General features: G+C 44.7%; 1 protein-coding gene across 3 annotated transcripts in view; it reads left to right on the forward strand.

Annotated features, from left to right (window-relative positions):
- Positions 1–21,263, forward strand: part of LOC106609978 (RING finger protein 24) — a 71,712-nt gene extending 50,449 nt beyond the window's left edge. For all 3 annotated transcript variants that reach the window (XM_045722648.1, XM_014209061.2, XM_014209062.2), the window contains 4 exons: positions 3,854–3,896; positions 4,551–4,592; positions 13,457–13,536; positions 15,872–21,263. In XM_045722648.1, coding sequence (XP_045578604.1) covers positions 3,854–3,896; positions 4,551–4,592; positions 13,457–13,536; positions 15,872–16,016 — 310 coding nt within the window. In that variant the 3' untranslated portion in view covers positions 16,017–21,263. The remainder of the gene's footprint in view (positions 1–3,853; positions 3,897–4,550; positions 4,593–13,456; positions 13,537–15,871) is intronic.
- Positions 21,264–22,856: the final 1,593 nt, after the last annotated feature.

A 22,856-nucleotide genomic window follows, 5' to 3' on the forward strand; every position in this document is an offset into this window, starting at 1 on the left:
AAATAAGCCTGTGGGCTGGCGACATACACATACATACATGCATACATACATACACACACAGCAGTGTTTATCTTGCCCATTTCTGTTTTAGAAGTCAGTTACATTATTTTTGTATAGGAGTCCATGGAAAGATCACATTCTTAAGCACCACGTGGCCCTTCTGTGGGCCCTTGTACTAAATGCTAGCGAAACTTTAACCTCGCCCCCCCTCACTACCATGCTAACAGGGCCACTCATCAAATCACCCCCTGCCCCTCACCTTTGACAACCCCTCACCTCTGACCTCTGCCCCTTGCCCAATGGGAGTCTCTGCACCTTTACCCGCTGCTCTCTTTCAGAAGGTGTCAGTCTCTCTCCTAGAACTGTGCTGCTGTGTGTTACAGATCCCTCAGCCTCTCGCTCTGCTCCGAGAGGTTAAGGTTACTAGTAACGGAGGTAAATCTTCAACACCTATGTATCTCTTTCTCTTTTTCTCCCTCTTTTTTTAATACACTGAGTGTACAAAACATTAGGAACACCTCCCTAATATTGAGTTGCACCCCCTTTTGCCCTCAGAACAGCCTCAATTCGTTGGGGCATGGACTACATGGTGTCAAGCGTTCCACAGGGATGCTGGCCCATGTTGACTCCAATGCTTCCTTAAGTTGTGTCAAGTTGGCTGGATGTCCTTTGGGCGGTGGACCATTCTTGATAGACACGGGAAACTGTTGAGTGTGAAAAACCCAGCAGTGTTGCAGTTCTTGACACCCTCAAACTGGTGCGCCTGGCACCTACTACCAAACCCTGTTCAAAGGCACTTAAATCTTTTGTCTTGCCCAGTCACCTTTTTGATTGGACACACACACACACACACACACACACACAATCCATGTGTGGGATCACAGCTTTTACTTGGATTCACCTGATCAGTCTGTCATGGAAAGAGCAGGTGTTCCTAATGTTTTGTACACTCTGTGTATATCCCTCCTACTACTGTCTTTCGATTCTGTTTTTCATTGAACATGTTTTATTTTTGTCCATTGATTTGTGTTAAAGTGAATGGCTGGTGTCTGATAATACAAACCTACCACTGGTGTTATCTATGATGTTCCTTTTTACTTCAGGTGATGGGAAAATGTGTAAACGGGAGTTACCAAAATAGCTTATAAATGTCTGTTAATATCCAAGCTAGTGTCATGTTAATGTACTACATATATTGACTGTTCATAGTAAAAATGTTCACAGGGGTGTGTGTGTGTGTGTACTCACTGTTTTCATAATATTTGTGGATCTATTTAGATTGTTTTGTGCTTGTCAGCTAGGCCTATCTAATGGCTGACTTCAAGTTAGGTGTCATTTTCCATTCACGACACACATGCGCACACACACACTTTTTTCAAAGGGTTATTTATCTTAAGAATGTGGACTTGAACTTCCTTCCCTATGCTTGGCTGCCTCTCTCTTGAGTTGACCTAAATCCTCCTCTCCCATTTTGTTAACATTATCAAGCCCTCTTAAAGGGCTTTAGCTGCCCCACTAAAGATAAAGGTTAATGTGCCCAGTCGTTTCCTTTCCTTGTAAACTATCCCCTTGATCACTGATCTAAGAGGACTTTAAAGGTGAAAACAAAATGTCCGAGCCCTATCCAGTCCTATCACCCATCGTCGCTTGTTGAAGGTCCAGGCTGCGTCACATCCGGCCGTGATTGGGAGTCCCATAGGGTGGCGCACAATTGGCTAAGCGGCATCCAGGTTTGGCCGGTGTAGGCCATCATTGTAAATAAGAATTTGATCTTAACGGACTTGCCTAGTTAAATACATTTTTTTTTTTAAAAGGTCAAGGGACGAAGATCAAGAAAGGAAGCTGTTTAGTTTTAAGTAAAGCTCCCATTTCTCCCCTACAAATGACCCATCAGTCTCTCCTATCTAGCCTAGTCAGCAGTAACGAAGGCCAGTACGATAAAGTCAGGAGCTCTGGTTAGCTAGGCGCTCTCACGTGGAAAGCATCCCTGCTGCATTCAAACGAATGATGGTGATAAAACCATGTGTTCTGCTGGCAGAAACTGTCCGTGGGGGTGTTGAAGAGTTACTAATGTAACAGAGATGAATGGTTTAAAGAAGATGTATCCTAGGCTATAACCACCTCAACCACCTTTTTAACGCTTTAGAGATAAAGTATTAGTCTCTTGACCTGGCGGACATTTTGTCTAAGCAGTCCAGTCCGGACCAGACCATTCATCATTCAGTACTGGGGTAGGCCCACATTAAATTTTGTTGTGTCAAGGCGTGGAATTCCCACCTAGTTGTGGCAGAGGAGCTGTAACACAGTGCGACTGCTGACCAGTGCTGCGTCAAAGTCGTCACAAGGTCGTCCGGGTGAGGTTGGAGTGGGATTGCGTTTGGTACTGATGGGTGGGAAGTAGGTTATGTTTTGGTTTGGTGGGGGAGGTGTATAACCGTGTCATCAGGGTCAGAAGCAGCCAAAGCAATTGGGGTTCAATGTCACAGGTGCACAGCTGTGAGATGGGTGTTATATCACATGGTATGTGTCCCAAATGACACCCTATTTCCTATATAGTGCACTACTTTGGACAAGAGCACGTAGGGAATAGGGTGCCATTTGGGATACAGACATTACGAAATAAAATGGGTCTGTGGGCAGAACGGGTGCCCTGCCCAACCTCGGGGTCATTCCATTATTGACCATAAGATAGCAGATCCAATCCTTTTTCGAAAGCCATTTTGAAATGCCAAGTGGAACCACTTACGATGACAGACAGAATTTACTGTGTGTGTGTGTATAAAGGCTTCATAGGGAAAGGCCTGGATTCAATTCAGTGGTTATTACAATGACCGTAGCTTTTATCTTCCATCAACTCATCTGGATTGATTTATGACTTCATAACTAAAGATTAAAAAAAACAAAAACGGAAGGTTAAGATTGAATCCAGGCTGCCATAGTCAAGATATTGTACAGGGGTGAGTTTCCTGAACGTTTCGTAGCACTAAAATCATTTTTAATCCAATGTAGGCTAGTTCAAAACTGCAGCACTGTCATCAATGTCTGTTTCTACCAGGGGTGGAAAAAGTACCCAATTGTCATACTTGAGTAAAAGTAAAGATACCTTAAAAGAAAAGGACTCAAGTGAAAGTCACCCTACTTGAGTAAAAGTCTAAAAGTATTTGTTTTTAAATATACTTGATACTTAAGTATCAAAAGTAAACGTGTAAATCATTTCAAATTCCTTATATTAAGCAAACTAGGCGGCACAATTTTCTTTTCTTTTTTATTTACGGATAGCCGGGGCACACTTCAGTCAGACATAATTTACAAACAAAGTATTTGTGTTTAGTGAGTCTGACAGATCAGAGGCAGTAAGGATGACCAGGGATGTTCTCTTGATAAGTGCGTGAATTAGACCATTTTCCTGTTCTGCTAAGCATTTGAATTGTAACGAGTACTTTTGGGTGTCAGGGAAAATGTAAGGAGTAAAAAGTACACTATTTTTTTTAGGAATGTAGTGGAGTAAAAGTAAGTTGTCAAAAATATAAATAGTAAAGGTACAGATACCCCCAAAAAACGACTTAAGTAGTACTTTAAAGTATTTTTACTTAAGGACTTTACACCACTGGTTTCTACAGCGTCTAAACAGTTGAATTTGGCTTGCTTTTATTTCAGTGCTGGAGATTTGAATGGAAATTGTTAAATCAGCCATGCTTTTCTGCCCTGAATGCTCTCTATCTATGCAGTTGCTCACTTTCTGTTCCAGGGTCTATTGACTTGTCACTGAATGTACAGTGAGTGCAACTGGCGAGTTGTAGCGGCTCCTTTACTAATTGAAGAGATGCTGTGTTTCTCTGCGTTGTCCCTGCAGGTTAAGGCACCAGGCGCACAAGGAGCTGTATGCATACAAACAAGTAAGAGACCCGTCGTCTACACACACACACACGTGCGCACACACAAAATACTATGAACATGGTTTATGTTTCTCAGTATGTCACTGTAGTCTATAAATCCTCTGTTGCTGAAGATGCACATTATATAATACACACCCATAATATACATACTATAGAAGGCAACAGCGTTGGATGGTGGTTTATTTTGGGCTACATTCAGTGTAAGTGAGGGACTCGCCCTTTATCAAATGTACGGCCAGTTTTAGCCAGCCAGGCCTGGTCAGCAGGGCGGTTGTGACTAGCTAACCCGTACCCTTTTCCTAACCTTAACCTAAGTCTCCTAACATGCCACGTCAATGATCCTAACCTGCTGCGTAAATTCTCCTAACCTGCTACGAAAAAGTAACTTCCGGTCGTAGCTGTACTCCGTCCTGTCAGAACACATTTCCAGATGCTCTGCGTGAAATTGCAGCAGAACGCATTGATTTTTGTTGATGCGCCTTTGATCCCTTGAAGTGAGTGGTGAGGGCTTGAGCCTGAGCCACACAGGACTGTAACTGAACTGAACTCTACTGTCCATTCATAAGTTACCATTCTTCTGGATGTTTCCTTTGAGGAAAAAGTGTGTTTATGTTGTCAGTTCTAATTGTATGCCTTTGTTTTATTTCCACTCAGGTTATACAGAAGGAAAAGGTCAAAGAGCTAAACTTGCATGAGGTAAGAGCTTACGTTTTTTTCTTGTTCTTTTTGTTTTGATACTGTATCTCATGGTTACATGGGCTTTGAGTTGATATTGTTTAGCATTGCACCAAGTGTTGAAACTTTTATTGGACCGGACAGGGACATTCTGTAATACAACTGACAAGCTTAGCTGATGTACTTCCCTAATGTAACCTATCAGTAACTGTGTTTGGTCGTTGTACTGAACTTTAGTTCTCTCGAACGCAACATTTCAGACAGGAAACGCCATGTATAAGTTTAACCATTATTTATAAAAATGTTGCAATAAGTTAGGCTCTGCTCCTTCGAGGTAACACAAACCCTATCTCACTGCCAGAGAGTGCATCATGTTAAAGCTGTAATATGTAACTTTTTGGGCAACTCTGACCAAATTCACATAGAAATAGGAGTTATAGATCTGTCACTCATTGAAAGCAAGTCTAAGAAGCCGTAGATATGTTCTATGTGAGCTATTTATGCTTCCCGTTCTTAAGTTTAGTTTTTGCGTCTTTTACTTTCGGTTTTGTACACCAGCTGAAAATAAATGTTTTTGGTTATGGGAAATCTATTTCACAGTGATTCAGATGGTACAATGATTCTCTACACTATACTTGCTTGTTTTGTCACACAAACTGAAATTAGGCAAACTATTCAAATTTTTGCAACCAGGATATGGCGGAGCGATTTTTGCATAGTGCACCTTTTTTTAAGATCCTAATAATTATAGGCAGTGAACAACAAAAATGCAACCGCAAACGATCGAGTAACCAACAGCAGTAGAATCAGAAGAGAATGTGAGTAAAACTGATCAGCTTAAATATACCACCATATTCAGGTAGGAAGTGTTTGTGGAATATGATTGGTGCGACGTCAGCTGATGCATATACTCTGGTTTCCTGTCTGAACCGGCTGTGCTTGATAAACTGTAAAGTCGCCATTGGTCTGGTATTTACATTGATTGTTTTGTTGTTTACTGCTGTGTTACTGTAGATGGGTCCCATGACATACATTTAGGCTACTTATTGATTTAGAAACGTGTGATATTGATGAACCAGATTTATCAATGTCGTCTGAAGCGAACTGGTTGTTCAGTAGCCACAACCTCCCTTAGGTTTCTCTTGAAAAAATTGATTTGTATCTCAACTAGACTAACCTGGTTAAATCCCAAAAGTATATTAAATAACATTTTGTTTAAATAGCGAGGGAACCCAGTTATGCAAAGTGGACCTGTCGAGAGCGATTTAGTTCAGCAGACTGTCGTTGTCTCTATCATGTTTAGGGTATCCATGTCAGAAGAGGCACATTGTGTGTGTGTGTGTGTGTGTGCGTGTGCATCCTGTCCTCTCTCATTATGCATGTCTGTACTGTCTCCGGAGCTTGTTACAGTCCATCTGTTGCGTCGGACAATGTGTTTAGAGGTCCTGTCAGCCCAGCTGTACAGCTAGCAGCGTTAGCCCCTTTTCCACAGATCCCATCCATAGCCTCAGCCCTGGCCCCTGTTAAACTGGGTCTAAGTGGCCCTACTAACCTCTCGCTAGCCCCTGCTACTCCCTTTAGCACGTTCATGCTAATGAAAAGGCTAGCGCTGGCACCCGTGTGTAAGGAGCGAAAGCGCTACGTCGCTAACCGACCGGCTCACCGGCAGGGCAGGAATTTCCCACAGTGCAGAGCTCTAGTTATGTAGCCATTATTGAGTCATTCTATGTCATTAAGTGAGAGTGTGTGTGTGTGTGTGTGATTGTTGGACAGCCAAGTTGTTATGTATTGCTGAAAAACAATAACGCTCACCAACGCTGGCCGGGGGAATGACCCATTTTATTGAGAGGGCCCTGTCCAAATGAAAATTTTTGGAAAAAGTGTATAGGTTGCGCCTCTTGCAGCTGTATACATCTAATCTCCATTTGACACAGAGCATGGCTACAACAGCTGTGAATAATACATTCATTGTATCCAGATGTAAATACACATAGGTCTACACACTTGCGCACACACAGCGGCACATCACGTCGTGTCCTTGGCTGTGTATGATGGACGGGGGGGTTGGATTGTGTGAGGATGCGCAGCAGCTCAATATTGTGGCAGTTCAGTTTTACAGTGTCCTTGATAGTACTCAGCCAACGGGCATAACACCCTGTCAGATAGTGTTGCTGTGACGTTGCACTGTATAGCCGCAGCAATGTACCATTCAAAGAATATTGGGGGAACATTATAAGCCAGTCTCTAACATTCAAAGAACATTTAAGGAACATTGTATGCCTAAACCTTGTGACAAAGAAGGATGATCAAAATGTAGGACTATTATATGTGGCTGTTGCGCTGACGAGTGTTGACATTATCAAGCTTCGGCTTTGACTTTGGCTTCAATAAGCTCTCAGCTCAGTTTGACTTGCCGTATTTTCACATGCGATCCTTCCCATAGCAAACAGAGGCCTACTTTTTTGAATTAATCAGCCGTTATCGTTTTGATAAGATTAGCCTAACTCTGGCTCTGCGTCACAAATGGCACCCTATTTCCTACATAGTGCACTACTTTTGTTCAGAGCCCTATGGGGACACAGACGAGGTTTATGTTCACAGCACTACTGATAATATCAGGAGCATGAATTACATACCATTACAAGGGCATGGTTTGGTAGGAGCAGCAATGCTCCCCGTTTGCCAATAATTGCATATAGATTGATTGTAGGTTTTTCAGTTTGAACACACACACACTGCTTTTTATGAGCGTCGTAATGGACATCTGTGGTGACCAAGGGACTGTGGCCCTCAACAGTAGTTTTGAATGGGCCACTGGGGGTGATCCACTGTCCCCATTCAGGTCCCCATTACGCCCCCTCATCTCCCCACATTGTCTCCATCAACTCAAAAGCTCTTTGTCCCCGGTTGTGTTTCATTCCAGAAATATCTCCGCTTCACAGTTCATATCGACCCTTGGTCGCTAAGGCTATTGGACAGATATAACCTAACCTATAGCTTCACTTTTGCCTAGTTTCCTTGCCATGCTGCTCTCTCTTCAGGATAGAGAAGAGGCAACTGGTCATCTGGAATGAAACACAGCCCCTCACCTCTAGTTCAGTGCAGTTGTAGAGGGGAGGAGGGCAACTTGTCAGGAATGAGATGCAGCCCATCTCTCCTCTAGCTCAGTGCAGTTGTACTCAGAATGGAAAACACCCACTAGCCTCAGCCTGGGTCTCTGGTGACCCCATTTCCTGCCCAAGGTAGAGCTGCTTACCCTAACCCATACACATTCTGACCAGTACACATTCTGATATACACACATGCACCTCACGTACAATACCCACTTAACAAACTGCTCATTAAACCAAAGGGTTTTAACAGGGTTTCTTAAGTGCCTACGTGGGATTAGAACTACGCAGAACGGTACAAGGAGAACTTGATTGTTTGGTTAATAGGAATTTTATCTCACAAACTGGCCTAGCCTGAACCAGCGCAAGAGAGATGTTTTTGCTGTTCTTGGGTCAGTTTAGCTTTTTCTCGACTAATGGTTAAGTATAGGATTGGGGAGGGGGAACTAGGTCTGTAGCCAGGGGAAACTTCAGACGGAACACAAGCCAAGCAACCTTTAGGTTGAACAGTAATAGTAGAGCCAGACTGAATAAATGAATTTGCTGTCGTTAATTTTCATGAGGCCGTTGGCATTTGGAGCAGAGCGGTTGCTTTTCAATCAGACGCAGGCCGTCTGGCTTTGTGTAAATGCTAGCTTTGTGGACTGTGGTCTGTGTTGCGGGTTATTGCTCAGTTTTACGAGAGCAACAAGGAAAGTCTTATGTAAGCTGGGATGCGGACCAAGATGAGCAATGGGTGGCCAGTTGACAGGGCCAGTATTCATAAAGCGTTCTGAGCTAGGATCAGGTCCCCTCTAATCTCGTGGACAGATCTACATAAACATAACTGGTACTGTAGAATCTGTCTGGACTGAACGGGATGCGTAGGATAACGAGCAGCGGTTATTTGGGAAAAAAATCATGTTTTTTCAGGTTTTAGCGTCTTTTGAATTTCGGAATGGGAGGGGACTTTCGTCCATAACTTACAAAGAGAGAAGGTGGAGCTCCTCGTTCTAGCATTTGTTGATCCCTTCTCTTAACATGTATGGACCCAGAACTTTATCGAGCAGCTGACCAATTAAGCAATACTTTAGTTCAGGGTTAACCAATTAGGTCCCCTCTGTCCATATATTTGTATTCATTATCATCTAAAAGGCAAACCTGATACTAGATCAGCACTCCTACTGAGACGTTTTATCAATATGGGCTGAGCTGGAAGCAAAAGTTAAAGAGACACGAAATAGCCTAGTACTTATTATTATTGTATAACTGCTGTACATCTTGTATCAAAAGCGACAACTTCTTTACAATGCGATGATTGAGATTGAGTTTATTTATTTTAGCATCTCTCGTGAGTGCTCTCTCTCCCTTTCCCCCTCAATCTCGCCCACCCCCCCTCCTCGAGTGGAGCGACAATTTTTTTTCATAAAGATGTATTCCAGGGTTTGCGGTGGTTGGAGTGGTCGGGATTTTTTCCCCGTGGCGACAGAGATAAAGAGAGCGAGAGATCAGTGGTCTCATAAATAGTCATGTGATTACCGCTATCTCCAGTGTCCCTATGTCCTGACTCTTGAATCAATCAAATGTATTTATAAAGCCCTTTTTACATCAGCAGATGTTGTACAGAAACCCAGCCTAAAACCCCAAACAGCAAGCAATGCAGATGTAAAAGCACAGTGGCTAGGAAAAATTCCTTGGAAAGGCTGGAACCTAGAAAGAAACCTAGAGAGGAACCAGGCTCTGAGGGGGGACCAGTCCTCTTTTGGCTGTGCTGGGTGGAGATAGTACATGGCCATTAAGGCCAGGTTATTCCTAAAGATGTTCAGACGTCCATGACCAGCAGGGTCATTCAGAGGTTGAGACAGCAGGTTCAGGAGAGAGAGAGAGAAAAAACCAGCAGGTCCCGGGACAAGGTAGCACATCCGGTGAATAGGTCAGAGTTCCATAGCCGCAGGCAGAACAGTTGAAACTGAAGCAGGACCAGGTGGACTGTGGACAGCCAGGAGTCATCAGGCCAGGGAGTCCTGAGGCATGGTCCTAGGGCTCAGATCCTCTGGGAGGGGGGGAATAACACTATGCTAACTTTAACTGTATGTAGGCAGGCTCCTTAGACTATTTTCAGTGCAGGTTGATCTTGTAACCCTGGCTACACCCAAAGAGACTGCTTTCCAGTTGAGCACCGCAGCCCACCAATTTATTCTAGTGATAGTAATACATCTACATGCCCTCGTACACTCACACACGCTGTGAGACCTGGGTGTGTGCTGTACTGAGCCCAGCAGGAGGTGGTGCTGAGATGTGCTGTTTGGTCCATATCGCGCACACAACTGTCAGATCATGTAGATGAGCAATGCATTAAATCTAACGCTGACTTGCATAGATACCACACACACAGGAGGAGGTGGTGCTGAGACGTGCAGTTTTGGGCCGTATGGAACATCACGCCTCTCCTCCCATTAGTGTACCAACATAGTTAAAGAGCGGGCACTGAAAAGAACAGACACCTTCGATCTAGTGAATGAGAAGGATCCAGGGTTTAGTGTTCAATGGAGCTCAACAGAGAGGATGGCGTCTTGTCTCGAACTACACCCTAGACTAGAGAAAAACCTTAGAGGGCTAAGCCGGCAGTACCTCTTTTCAACCCCAGCCCCAAGCTAGTCTGTTTTTAAAAGGGGGAGGTGGGGGAGAAGTATGCCTTTTGTCCTTGAAATGTAGCACTCCAAAGTAGGTCCTGCCCCGACGTAATAATGTAGCCAAATGGCCGCAGGTAAAAAGATAGGCACATAGAGTTGGATAGAGGACACGCTTGCCACAAATCCTATTTGCAAAGATGTGCCCTCTATCCAACTCTAGCAGTTCTTCTGTATTGCGGGAATGTTACACGAATTCTTGAATTTGACCTAGTAATTTGCGTCACTGTGTAGTGAGCCTCCTGGGCCGTTGTCCCAAGACAAGATGTCATGCGTTGTACTGATATGGATTGAAAGTACCCTTGGATATAGTGACGCACTTAATGATGCAGTGGTAATGTTCCGATTTCAATGTCTGGGGTACAACATTACTAGCTTCGTCTGGTTAGAGCTGGAGTTACAAGGATGATTCACCATGAACGTTGTGGAACCACCACTGGCAGTGATGTATACACACACACAATAGTGCCGATAGGTCAGTGAATGGGGTGTGTGTGTACAGCAGCACTGACAAGCTAGTGAGTAGATGAGCTCTATCCAGTCTGCCGGTCTCCATCCTGCCTCTGTCAGCAGCGTTGTCTTGTACCTTCTCCATTGTGTCCACACACACACACACACACACACACACACTCCGATCTCCCAGTCCACACAGTCCTATTGTGACAGTGGGTTAAATGCTTCATCACAGAACGCGACACACACGCAAACCACACACTTCTTCTCGCAGCCCACACAGAAAACAATTGTGACAGTAGGGCTAGTGCTTCATCAGTCAGCCATAAACACACTACCTCAGCCGCTCTAGCTCCCAGTCATTGTCAACACATTGTCACACACACACACACCAACCACTGCCTCTCAGCACGCTGTTCAATCGAACGTGCACTGCAGTACAAACAGGCTGCGTCCCAAATGGCACCCTATTCCCTACTTTGTGCACTACTTTTGACCAGGGTCCATGAGGCTCTAGTCAAATGTAGTGCCCTATAACATTGCCGATTTGGCTAAGGTGTGAATGCTTACAGGTTTTCAGAATAAGGCCTGTGTACGCGCACTGCGCATACAGTAGTTGTTGTAAACAACGATCCCTGCATCAATATTGCTAAAGCAGGATTGATTGAATCCAGCCCTCCACAAAAAGTGACTTTAAATACACAGTCAAGTGTCCCTCTCTCTCCATGAGTGGTGTTCTCTTGTCTTACTACACAGCTAGTGTTTGCTTCAGCTTGGCCAAACTTGGCTATAAACTAGCTTTACTGGTCTTAGTTAGGCCTATTTGCCTAGCTGCCTGGGCTGGCACCCTAACGCAGGGAGGTACACACACGGTGCACCACACCCAGCTGGGCCAGACTGGTTTGGGCTGAGGAGACCCTTACCGGATCTAGTTTCAACTGTTTTTTAATGGCTTGTGTGGCGTTGAGGGCGCAATCAACATCATCGTTGGTGTGTGTGTGTGACGCTGGCTATCAGTAGCTGTGCGTGCGACTGTGTGTGTTTGTGTCTCAGTGGTGTGTACAGTGTGTAATTTCTGGATTTAGTCAGGAGGCTATGATGACTCGATCATGCCCCTGTGTGTATGTGTTACCTAAGTTTAATTTCTACAACCCTCCAGGTGCAGAGGCCTTTTCAGTTTTTTTCCACTGTCCAGAATGCTTCCTCTGTACCATCAGTTTAATTAAAGCATTCTACTGTTTGAGGGAGAGGCTTCTTTCTCCAGCCCGAGGAGTCTAATCTCGAGGTGTGTCGCCACACTTTCTAGGCCTGAGAAATCACATATTGGGTCTGGCATGAGAAGTGGTATAACATCGAGGTGATTGCTTATATCGTCGACATTCCTCTGGGCTCCAGGGCCCATAATTCATAAAGCATCTACTAGGAGTGCTGATCTAGGATCAGGTCCCGATGTCCATGTAGTCTTATTCATTATGATTTAAAAGGCAAAACTAACTGATCCTAGATCAGCACTCTCTGAGACGATTCATGAATATAGGCCCAGAAGTGTACAAATTATATATCAAGGCGTGTTGACGCTCCCTCCTCTGGCTATGCCCAGACATGTTTTAGTTTGAGATACTGACGTCTGTCATCCTTGATGCGTTGTCATAACGGTACATACAAAACCCGCTATCTCGAAGCTACATTCCAGGAAAAGACTGGGTGTGCTTCCTCTATCTGTCATTTGTGAAGTCTTTGTAGATTTGGGAAAAAAATAAAACACACGAGTCTTAAAATAGGCCCATGAGCGCTTCCCTTCAGTGGGTCAAGTCTATTCGGTCGTTTTTTTGGAGGTCAGTTTTGAGTCCATGTTTGATTTTTCCATCAAGAGTTCAACCAATGAGTGATTATCTACCCACAGAGCATGCTTGTTTTTAGTTGCTCAGTTGAGCTGACCGTGGTGGCACCAACGACCGGAGTATAGCAGTTGGCCTTTTGTGTTTGAACCAATTCATCTCAACTTGAGGGTCTGCCGTACTGTTTCTGAGTCAGCGAGAGGAGAACAGCCCAACTCACTATGAAATAAGATGCCCAACTCAAACGAATTGTGTGCGAAAGAATGTCGCTAAACCACAATATATAAACTCCTCTGTCTCTGTTCATGTAGTCTTTTGGAAACGCTGAACAACAAGGTACAACCTCTTAGTGTGTTTCTGTTTGTATATTTGTACTGCTGAATGACAAATGTCCTCGACAAGGATAATGAGGCCTTGCCTGCATCCCAAATAGCACCATATTCCCAACATAGTGCACTGCTTTTGGCCAGAGCCCTATGGGTAGTACACTATATAGGGAATAAGGGTAGTGCACTATATAGGGAATAAGGGTAGTGCACTATATAGGGAATAAGGGTAGTGCACTATATAGGGAATAAGCTGCCGTTTTGGTTGCACCCCTTTTCTACAGGACAGTAGCAGTGGTTGGCAGTTTACGTTATTCTGTTTTTCTGCCCTCCTAGTGCTAACAGCCCTGTTTTTCCCTCTCTGTCTTAGTCTCTCTTCTTGTCTCAATCTCGCTCTCTCAGTAGACCTCAACTACTGTAGCTGTGGTTGTTTTGCTGCCTTGCTAACCCCCCCGCCCCTTCTCTCTCTCTCTCTGTCTGTGTCAACAGATATGTGCGGTGTGCTTGGAGGAGTTCAAACAGAAAGACGAGCTGGGGATTTGCCCGTGCAAACACGCCTTTCACAGGAAGTAAGTACGCCAGAGGACTGGCTGATGCCCACACACTGTACACAGAGCCTGTGGATGGGGCCTGGCCCAGCTAAGCCTAGGCTGTCTTCCAGACTCACTCAGCCCCAGTCTCTCAATAACATTAAACAGTGCTGTTGAGCACCATCTACATAACCCAATGTAATCGCCACACCCTGTACACAGAGCCCCTTTCCCACCCAAACTGCGATTCCAAAGGATCACCCAGTTGCACAATAGGTTCTGTTGATGATGAGCATGTGGGGCTAAGTGGACCCAAAATGGTGCATCCCGCCTCCTCACACAGTCACATCCACACAGTGACTCCAGCTCACTCAGCCCAGTCCAATACACACACACACACACACACACACACACACACACACACACACACACACACACACACACACACTGTATGCAGCCCCATTTGCACAACAACAAGTTCTATTAATGATGAGCATGTGGGTCAAACTGGACCCAAAATGGTACACAGAGCCCTTCCCATCCAAACTGTGATTCCAACTCACTCATCCTAGTGTAATTCTCACACACACACACACACACACACACACACACACACACACACACTGTACTCAGCCCAGTCGCACAATAACAATAATATCGGTCTGTTGTTGATGAGCTTGAGGGGCAAAGTGGGTCCAAAATGGTGGACCTCCACTTCACACAAAGCGCTTATCATCAACACAGTTAGTCCAGTGATTCCAGCGCACTCAGCCCCAGTTGCACAATAACAGTAACTTCTGTTGAGGGGCAAAGTGGACCCAATATTGTGAACCGGACCCCTCCTCACACCAAGTCAAACATGCTACGATTCAGCTGCAAAAGTGATGGTCCCCTTACTACTATTTCTTCACCGCTATCTACAGTACCCAACCCCTCCAAGTAGAGTAACCCGACACATGGCAACACAGAGAGAGAGAGAGATTACAGGGAAAGGAAACGACCGGCCGACCGAGAGCAAAGTGTAAAGGAACACAATGCAGCGCTTGATGGAATGGAAGTCTGATGGCCTGGGGCCAAATTAGTTTCCCCCCCAGCATGACAATTTAAATTAGTCTGTTTATATCGAGCCTTGGCCGAGTTTTTACCACACGTCAGGAGCAGGGGCGGGGCCCACGCCATCACAACACACTGACATGCATGTCAACACACCACTGATCGTGGGTGTGTGTGTGTGTGTGTGGCCCTCTGGGACAGTGCAGAGAACTAGATGGCGCCAGAGAGCAGAAGATTTATGAACTACCCCCACCTCCCTCTGTCCCCCTCATATGCACCCCTCTAGTAGGTGACCGTGAGAAGGAAGCACAGTGGCACAGTCCCTCTCCCCCTTCACTCCTATGTGTGAATCCCTTCCCAGCCCTGTGGGACCAGAGTGTACCAAAATAGAACTGCCAGCCCCACTATGAATAATTCAGTAGCAACGAACACGCCACGCCGCCCCCGCTCACTTCTGACTGAGTCATGGGCAGAAGCTCTGGTTTAGCGTCCTAAATGGCACTCTGTTCCCTATTTAGTGCAGACATTTTTGAACCCTGTTCCCTATTTAGTGCACAGTATACAGTGCCATTTGGGACGCGCCCCTAGTCTAGGCCCCATCAACCTACTGTACTGTCTCACGCTGTAGTCTCACTCTCTGTTCAGTTAACCATGCATAGCACAAAGCATCCTTATTCAGTAGGGCTGAACATGGTAGATGGCTGCAGATAGAAATGGAACACACAGAACAGGTAGACATAGAACACACACATTGGAGAATGATGAGTCTATTTACAGTTACTGAGCTATTTCTAGCTGCTATGCGGAACAGTCTGTCCTGTGGAATAAGCCCCCTGGTCTTCTAGTGCTAGCTCTTTGTGAGCAGTCAGAAATAGATCAGCTGGATGCAGCAGTCAAAGAGCTGAACTGAGAGGGCTAGTGTTTAGAGAGACAACACTAGAAACACACGTGTACACGTCTAGTCGATGTTGGTGTCACCCACATTTGCAAGTGATGATTTAAGCCTAGGGGTTAAGGGAGTTGGGTTAGTAACTAAAAGGTTGCTGGTTTGACTCCCTGAGCCGACTAGGTGAAAAATCTGCCGATGTGCCCCTCGAGCAAGGCACTTAACCATAATTGCTCCTGTAATTCGCTCTGGATAAGAGCGCCTGCTATATGACCCTAAAGATTAACCATCTTGTTTCTCCCTATCTCTCACAATCCTCTATCTCCCTTCCCTATCCTTCCTTTCTCTCCCTGTCCTTTTGCCTCCCTCTCCTTACTTCCTCCCTCCTCCACCCACCCCTCTCTCTCTCTCTCTCTCTCTCTCTCTCTCTGGCAGGTGCCTCATTAAGTGGCTGGAGGTGAGGAAGGTGTGCCCGCTGTGCAACATGCCTGTTCTGCAGCTCGCCCAACAGGCGGGCGTCACCATCGACGTCACCGTGCCCATACAGCAGCACCTGCCAGGCGTGGAAAATCTTGTGTAGCGCAAACCGCAGTGCTCTCACCCTCACACACACACACACACACACACACACACACACACACACACACACACACACACACGACTACACACACATGTACAGATACACTTATGCCTCGATCAGACCGACAGCATCATTGCATTTTTGGTACACCAGAAGGACATTAATTTCCAATGGAACGCTGTGTTTACCTTGCAGCATCGAACTGTATGCGCAGACGGCTTGACAGAAACGGTAGCAGAAGGTGAACGCTGAACTTTTGTTGCACACATATCCAGATGACGCCGTGCACCATTTTGCGCAATGTCTCTGTAGGTGCGATGGAGGCGTTTATACATGATTAAAAGACAGGGCAGACAATGGAGAAACAACAGTGTTACGATGCGGACAGAGACTCACGGCGATGAAGAAGTGAATCTGCTGCCTCCTCCTCCTCTCATCTCTCTGCCTTGGTGGATTCACATAAGGATTTTTTTTAATAATAACGGTTCTTTTATTGACAATTTAAAAAATGTTCTTGTGGACACAGCCGTGGTCACTATTCTGACCGTTTCACAACCAAAGCACTTTTCTGGTGACACCAGCGTGTGACGAATAAGAGACATAAAAACCAACAACTACCACACGTTGATATGAAAATGGCTTCATCGTTTCGTTTTCTTTTTAACGACTAAACTTGTATTTTTTTATTTTTTTGCTACAAGCACTTTAAACATTTTACTCAAACTTAAATTGCTTGTGAGGAGGTTGTAGTAGCAACAAGGTTATTTTATTATTACGATGAACTTTTTTTGTGTGTACATACAGAGCCACATGAGTTCATTTTTTAGTTGAGTGGAGATTTTTTTTTGGGGGGGGGGGGCATACTATCTTAAAGGGACAGTAGCCTTCAAATGAATTGACGTCAGGATACTCGTGGGATGCTCAAGGAACCGCAGAATTCTGTGGCCTGATCCTTCCTCTCTCTCACACATGCAAAAAAGGATATTGGAGGTGTGTGTATGAAGGGAGGGTCACCCCAACCTCAGTACTTGGTGTTTAAACAACTTAATGTGAATTAAGAGAGCATGGGTTCGAATGTGGGGTTGTGACTAGGATGTGATTCACCGGTGCATTCGACTCTGCGTCCCCTCTTGCATATGAAGGTTGTACAGTTTGTTACTCACTGCACATCTCGGCGTCTGCATTCCCAAATGGTACCCTATTCTCTAAAAACTGCCCTATTTAGGGAATAGGGTGCCATTTGGGACACACGCTGTGTGTGTTTTTTTACAACAAGGCTTTTCTGTGGCCACTTTCACGGTCTGCATCTGTCATTTCAGAAAAAAACAATAGTTACTATACTGTTTGTGAACTAATTGTCGAAACGCAACAATGCCGAGGTTGTATTTTCATTGAAAGATATTTCAATAAGAGGTTTAAGGGTCGAATCAAATTAAAATAGTAGAATTGCCCAGACACACACTCCCAACTGTGGAGGGGTCCTGGCCTCAGTCACTTCCTGTGGACGAGCGACCAGGAAGTAAGAGTAACCCAACACCCCGAGCTCATGGCACCCCTAGAGCTAACATCCAATCATATGCCTCTGTTCTTGTTACATAAGAACCCCCCCCCAGCCCGCAGCGCTCCCAAAGCATTACTCATTCAGCTTGTGGCAACGGAGTGCTATGAAAACACATAGCTGGAAGATTCCTCTGGTTTTCTACGTTTAAAAATACATCCCTCTCTTGCAGTCCTCTGGTTTGAGTTTGAATGAGGTTTAGCCAGATGGAAGTCTAAAACAACTATCCCAATCTACACACTAAATAGTAAACAAGAGTACTTCATATAATGACAAGATGATTTATATTCCATATTGTCTGTGACGTGATCGTGTCTAGAATCATATATTCTATAGGCTAATCTTTATGAAACCTAGAACATTACTGGTCCACTAAGGCAGGGGGTCTTAAACTTTTCCACTTCCAGACCCAAATTAGAAATTGAAAATCCTCCTCTGACCCAAATGGTCCTCCAACAACCCAAATGAAGAAGAAATAGTGCGTGATTATATTCTCACATGCCCAGAGCCCACTTTGGGTCCCGACCCATAGTTTAAGAAACCCTGCACTAAGGCATTGTTGCATTTTGACTGCTATACATAAACCTATAAAAAACAGACAAGTTTGCTCAGTTAATTGCATTTCCATTTCCAACTTTTGACACAGAATGATGGTAGTGAACGCTACAAGGTGACTGCCTTGGAACGTGAAAGGCTTGGTGACATGTATCAAGTTGTGACACTATGCAAACTAAGCAACAAACCTTGTCTCTTGTTTGCTAGCCGTTACTGACATCGTAACAGGAGCACCGGGGCATTCACTTCTTAATTCAGCCAACGATTCAAAGCTTCTTCTGTGATTTAGTAATTACCAAACGCTATTTAGCTTTAGCTTAGCATTGATCTAATTAGGCTATGAGGGATGTAGGCTAAGCATCTAGCTCAAATTCTGGCAGCACTCAGCATATCGGTCAACACACGTACGTTCCCAGTAGATGTCATTGAGCTGGTATAGGCCCTGGTCAGCAGTCGTAGAGAATAGCAGTGTTTTAGCAGGCTCATTCTAGCGCTTTCCCCAATCGCTCTCTCCACACTGGTGATTTGTTCACCGCTACACACACGCGCGCACACACACCAATCCCTCTACCCTGGTGCTTTGTTCCACCACCTTTTGTGGGATCACTGTAGTAAAAGTGCTGTGTGATAGTTTGGAACAGAGGGGGAAACAGTGTCCCATAGGTCAGGGGTCAGCTGGTGTCAAAGGTCACAGACTAGATCTAGGTGATGGGTCATAATAATGCCGTTCAATACAACTTTATTTATAAGACAGCCTGGTCTGTTCTAACAGGGTCGATTTGGTTCTTCCCTCTTAAGTGTTTGCAACTTTTCAGGACCCCGGCTTTTTCAGTGCTGAGCATCAGGCCCAGCTCCAGAACCACTGCGCTTGTCTCTCCTAAAAATGGAATGGTATTCTTAGAATTCATCCTATGAACCGTCTTCCGTTTTGAAGTGTTAAGACCACTGAGTCAACCACCCAGCGAAATTTACTGTGTCCATTGGCTGTACTTTCGAACAACAACCAAGGGGAATGTTAGCCTACTGTAGCTAGCTGGTGAAAAGAATAGTATAACATTTGTTGCCAATATCAGGAACAATGTCTCTCCCCGCCCCACCCAATAATATCTAGTGTATTGGAGGAGGATGACGATTGTGATTATATTTTTTTAACTTGTGCTTTACTTACTATGTGTGTTTTATTTTGGCCATTTGTTTGAAGAGACACTAGTCTGGTTGAATGTGGAATGAGGAAAAACCATAACCTTTTTATTGAAGGCGCCCGCCGTTGCTAGCATGTGCAGATCGCTTCGGTACCTGTTTGACTCTTCTGGGTTCTTCGGTGTGGCTACACACAAACATTTTGCATCGCAGAAACCAATGGAGGTGTCACCCTTTCTGTATATCACTCAAATATAAGTATATAACGCGCCTCTTTGTACAAAGAGACTTTCGACTCGGATATTCATCTCAAAACTCCCAAGTTTGACTGGTCCAAAGTCATCTTTTGACAACTAGCCCCACCACTTTCTTATTCCCTTAAGACTCCTATATTGTAACCCATAGCCAACATGAAACACAGCCAGACTTGAAGCTTCATCCTCTACTATGTGTGGCTGTCTCTGAATTTACGGTTTAGAGGGAGAAATAACATAGGACTGGGCGAGACCTATAATGTGAAGCATGCGATGAAATGGCGACTGCACCTGCAGCCAATTTTACCATTGTAATTGTACATAGAGTAGTAGTAGTGTTGGTAGGAAGGCATACTGCATACACTTTTTACCGTGAGGGGTTGTGCATTGTGCACCGATTATTCTTCCATCGAAAACACTGCGTCTGCGCACTTATAACTGCCATTTGCCCATCCGAGAATTGTGACAATGCCACCCCATCATTTCTTCCTGTGTAAGTCCCTAATCCTTCCCCCACGCTTCTCGGACCAGACAACATGGTTCTAGGTTCTCTCCGAGTCCTGGAAAGTAGCCACGGTCAAGTGCCAGAACAGCAGGCAGTTTATAGGCCCTTATGCAAGAGGAAGGAATAATGTGTATATTCATAGTGACCTATCGTCTAACTAGTTATTACTGCACAAGGTACCAGGCCAAATCTATTTGAGAAACATTGGGAGTTTGGACTGTTGATGAATTTAGTGATGAGTCACCCCACTGTAATCTCCATGGACGTCAGCACTGTTCCAGAGAACGCCAGGCTATTGGTCTGTAATATTAAAAGACTATGATGTACTTGCTTCAATATCATGAATTACTGAGAGGAGAGGGAGGCTCTTTGTCACGACAGCAACCAAATTACGTAATAACGGACCCCTTATCGTGTATCCTTTCTATAAGGTGCTTTTCTCAGAAAGTATACCCAGAGACAGAAGAGGAAGTGGGACATCCCACTCCCTAATTTTATTTTCTGTTTCAATGGAAGCCAAATGAACTAAGTAGACCAGACCAAACTGCTATCGCATTGGTGTCTATAGTAGAGCCATCCCCTTAAGTAGACATTTTTTTCAATGGTAAACGGCCTGAGTGAACCATCTTTTGTATACCTAGCTGTTGGCAGCCATTTTGTGGGCCAGGCCTCAAGGTCAAAGCTGTGTAATTGGCCGCTTGGGCCTCTAACACGTCACTGCCTCACTGAAAACTCTCAATGTTGTGTATGGTGTGCATTTATTCAGTGTATAGTTCTTGTAGTGCCCCCCCCCCCCTCCCTTTAAGTATATCCCGTCTCGCCCCTACCCCACTTTATCCCAACCTCACACTATGTCCAATAGCCACCACCAACTTCTCTCAACCTACCCCACCCTGTGATAACCTCCCCCACCATCTTACCCCAACCTCCCACTTTATCCACCAGCCCACACTTTCTTCCCTTGATGGGTGAACCCTACCCCACCCTCATTGGGGGGGGGTCTACCCATTCTACCCTGTGATATAACATTGTTTATAAAATTAAGAATTCTGCAGCAGAATATTTTTGAAGAAATTTGCTGTACAGTATTTGTAAGCTCTATTTTTGTATATTTAATTGCCATTTTGGAAAGAAAAAATAATGAATGCATTTCTTTTGCTAATTCTGTTTTATTCATAATGTTTTTTTGCATGTGACTGACTTGAACTGTAAATAAAATTACCACGTTTTGGAAATAATGACTGCTTGTTAAGTTCCTTTACATGGTTGTAGCAGCATCTTTAAAGGGGCAATACGGGATTCAAACAGCAGTGGCTCACCGCCTCATTTTTTTGTAAACGGATGGGGCTGGTGAAATGTAACCACTCCAATCCCAGATTGCGCCTTTAACATTGTACTGCAGCAGAAGGTAATTGTTTACCATGTCAAATAGTTAGCCAGATCTCGTGATCCTGAAGATGTGGTAACACTCCTGAGGGGCATACTACGAAGGAAGCTATACTGAAGAAAAATATAAACAATTTCTAAAGTAGGTGTGTGGATCAGAAAACCAGTCAGTGACCACCATTTGCCTTATGCAGCGTGACCACAATTTGCCTTATGCAGCGTGACATCTCCTTCGCATAGAGTTGTGGCCTGTGGAATGTTGTCCCCCTCTTCAATGGCTGTCCAAAGTTGCTGGATATTGTCGGGAACTGGAACACGCTGTCGTACACATCAATCCAGAGCATCCCAAACATGCTCAATAGTGACATGTCTGGTGAGTATGCAGGCCATGGAAGAACCGAGACATTTTCAGATTCCAGGAATTGTGTACACCTTGCGTACATTATCATGCTGAAACGTGATGGCGGCGGATAAATGGCACGACAACGGGCCTCAGGATCTCGTCACTGTATCTCTGTGCATTCAAATGCAGTTGTGTTTATTGTCCGTAGATATGGTGTGAGAGAGGCTTTTAGAAGTGCCGTCTTTATTTTATTACTTATCGTCATGCCATCTTTGTACACAAGTATCTTCCCCCCCATACAATTAAATAATTGTATTAAGTCATACAAAAATGTTACTGTGCATCAGTGGCGCTAATCTCAAGAACATGGCAGCGCTGTTCTTGGCGAGAGTAGTGCGGGCAGGAGCGAGAATTGCCACTGACCTCACACACCCACTCAACCAGGAATACCAGCTCTTACCATCAAGCTGCCGATACAGAATTAATCTTTACAAAACCACCAGATCCCAGAAATCATTCTTTCCCACCAGTCAGTGGAGGCTGCTGAGGGGAGGACGACGCATAATAATGGCTGGAAAGGAGTCGATGGAATGGTATCGACCACATGGAAACCCCATCGTTGTGTTTGATACCATTCCATTGACTCCATTCAAGCCATTATTATGAGCCATCCTCCCCTCAGCAGCCTCCACTGCCACCAGTATAAGTCAATTGAATAAATAGCTGGTCAACCCCTCACAGAATTTGCAAACTGAATTACGGACTGTATCCACGTGTTCTCTGCTGTAGTTATTGCTTGTGACTTATGTATTTATGCACCTATTGGTGATTCTGTGCTGTTTGTTGAGATGCAATACATTTCCAGAAAGGGACACACAAATACTTATGAATTATTATGACACCATCTATGCGAGAGGGAGGGCATCTGATTTCATTAGCCCTCAACTCGCAGCTCAGACACTTCATTCAGGATAAATGGAGTTAGCCCGCCCCGGAGCAAGATAGTTCTGAAGGATTCGTTTCCATAGAAATTTACCTGGCTAAAAGGTGAGACACTTTGGTGGTACTGGTTACCCTGAGTTGAACTCAGTTTACCAAA

This window comes from Salmo salar, chromosome ssa08 (genome assembly GCF_905237065.1).
Source record: "Salmo salar chromosome ssa08, Ssal_v3.1, whole genome shotgun sequence".
NCBI classification, from domain to species: Eukaryota; Metazoa; Chordata; class Actinopteri; order Salmoniformes; family Salmonidae; genus Salmo; species Salmo salar.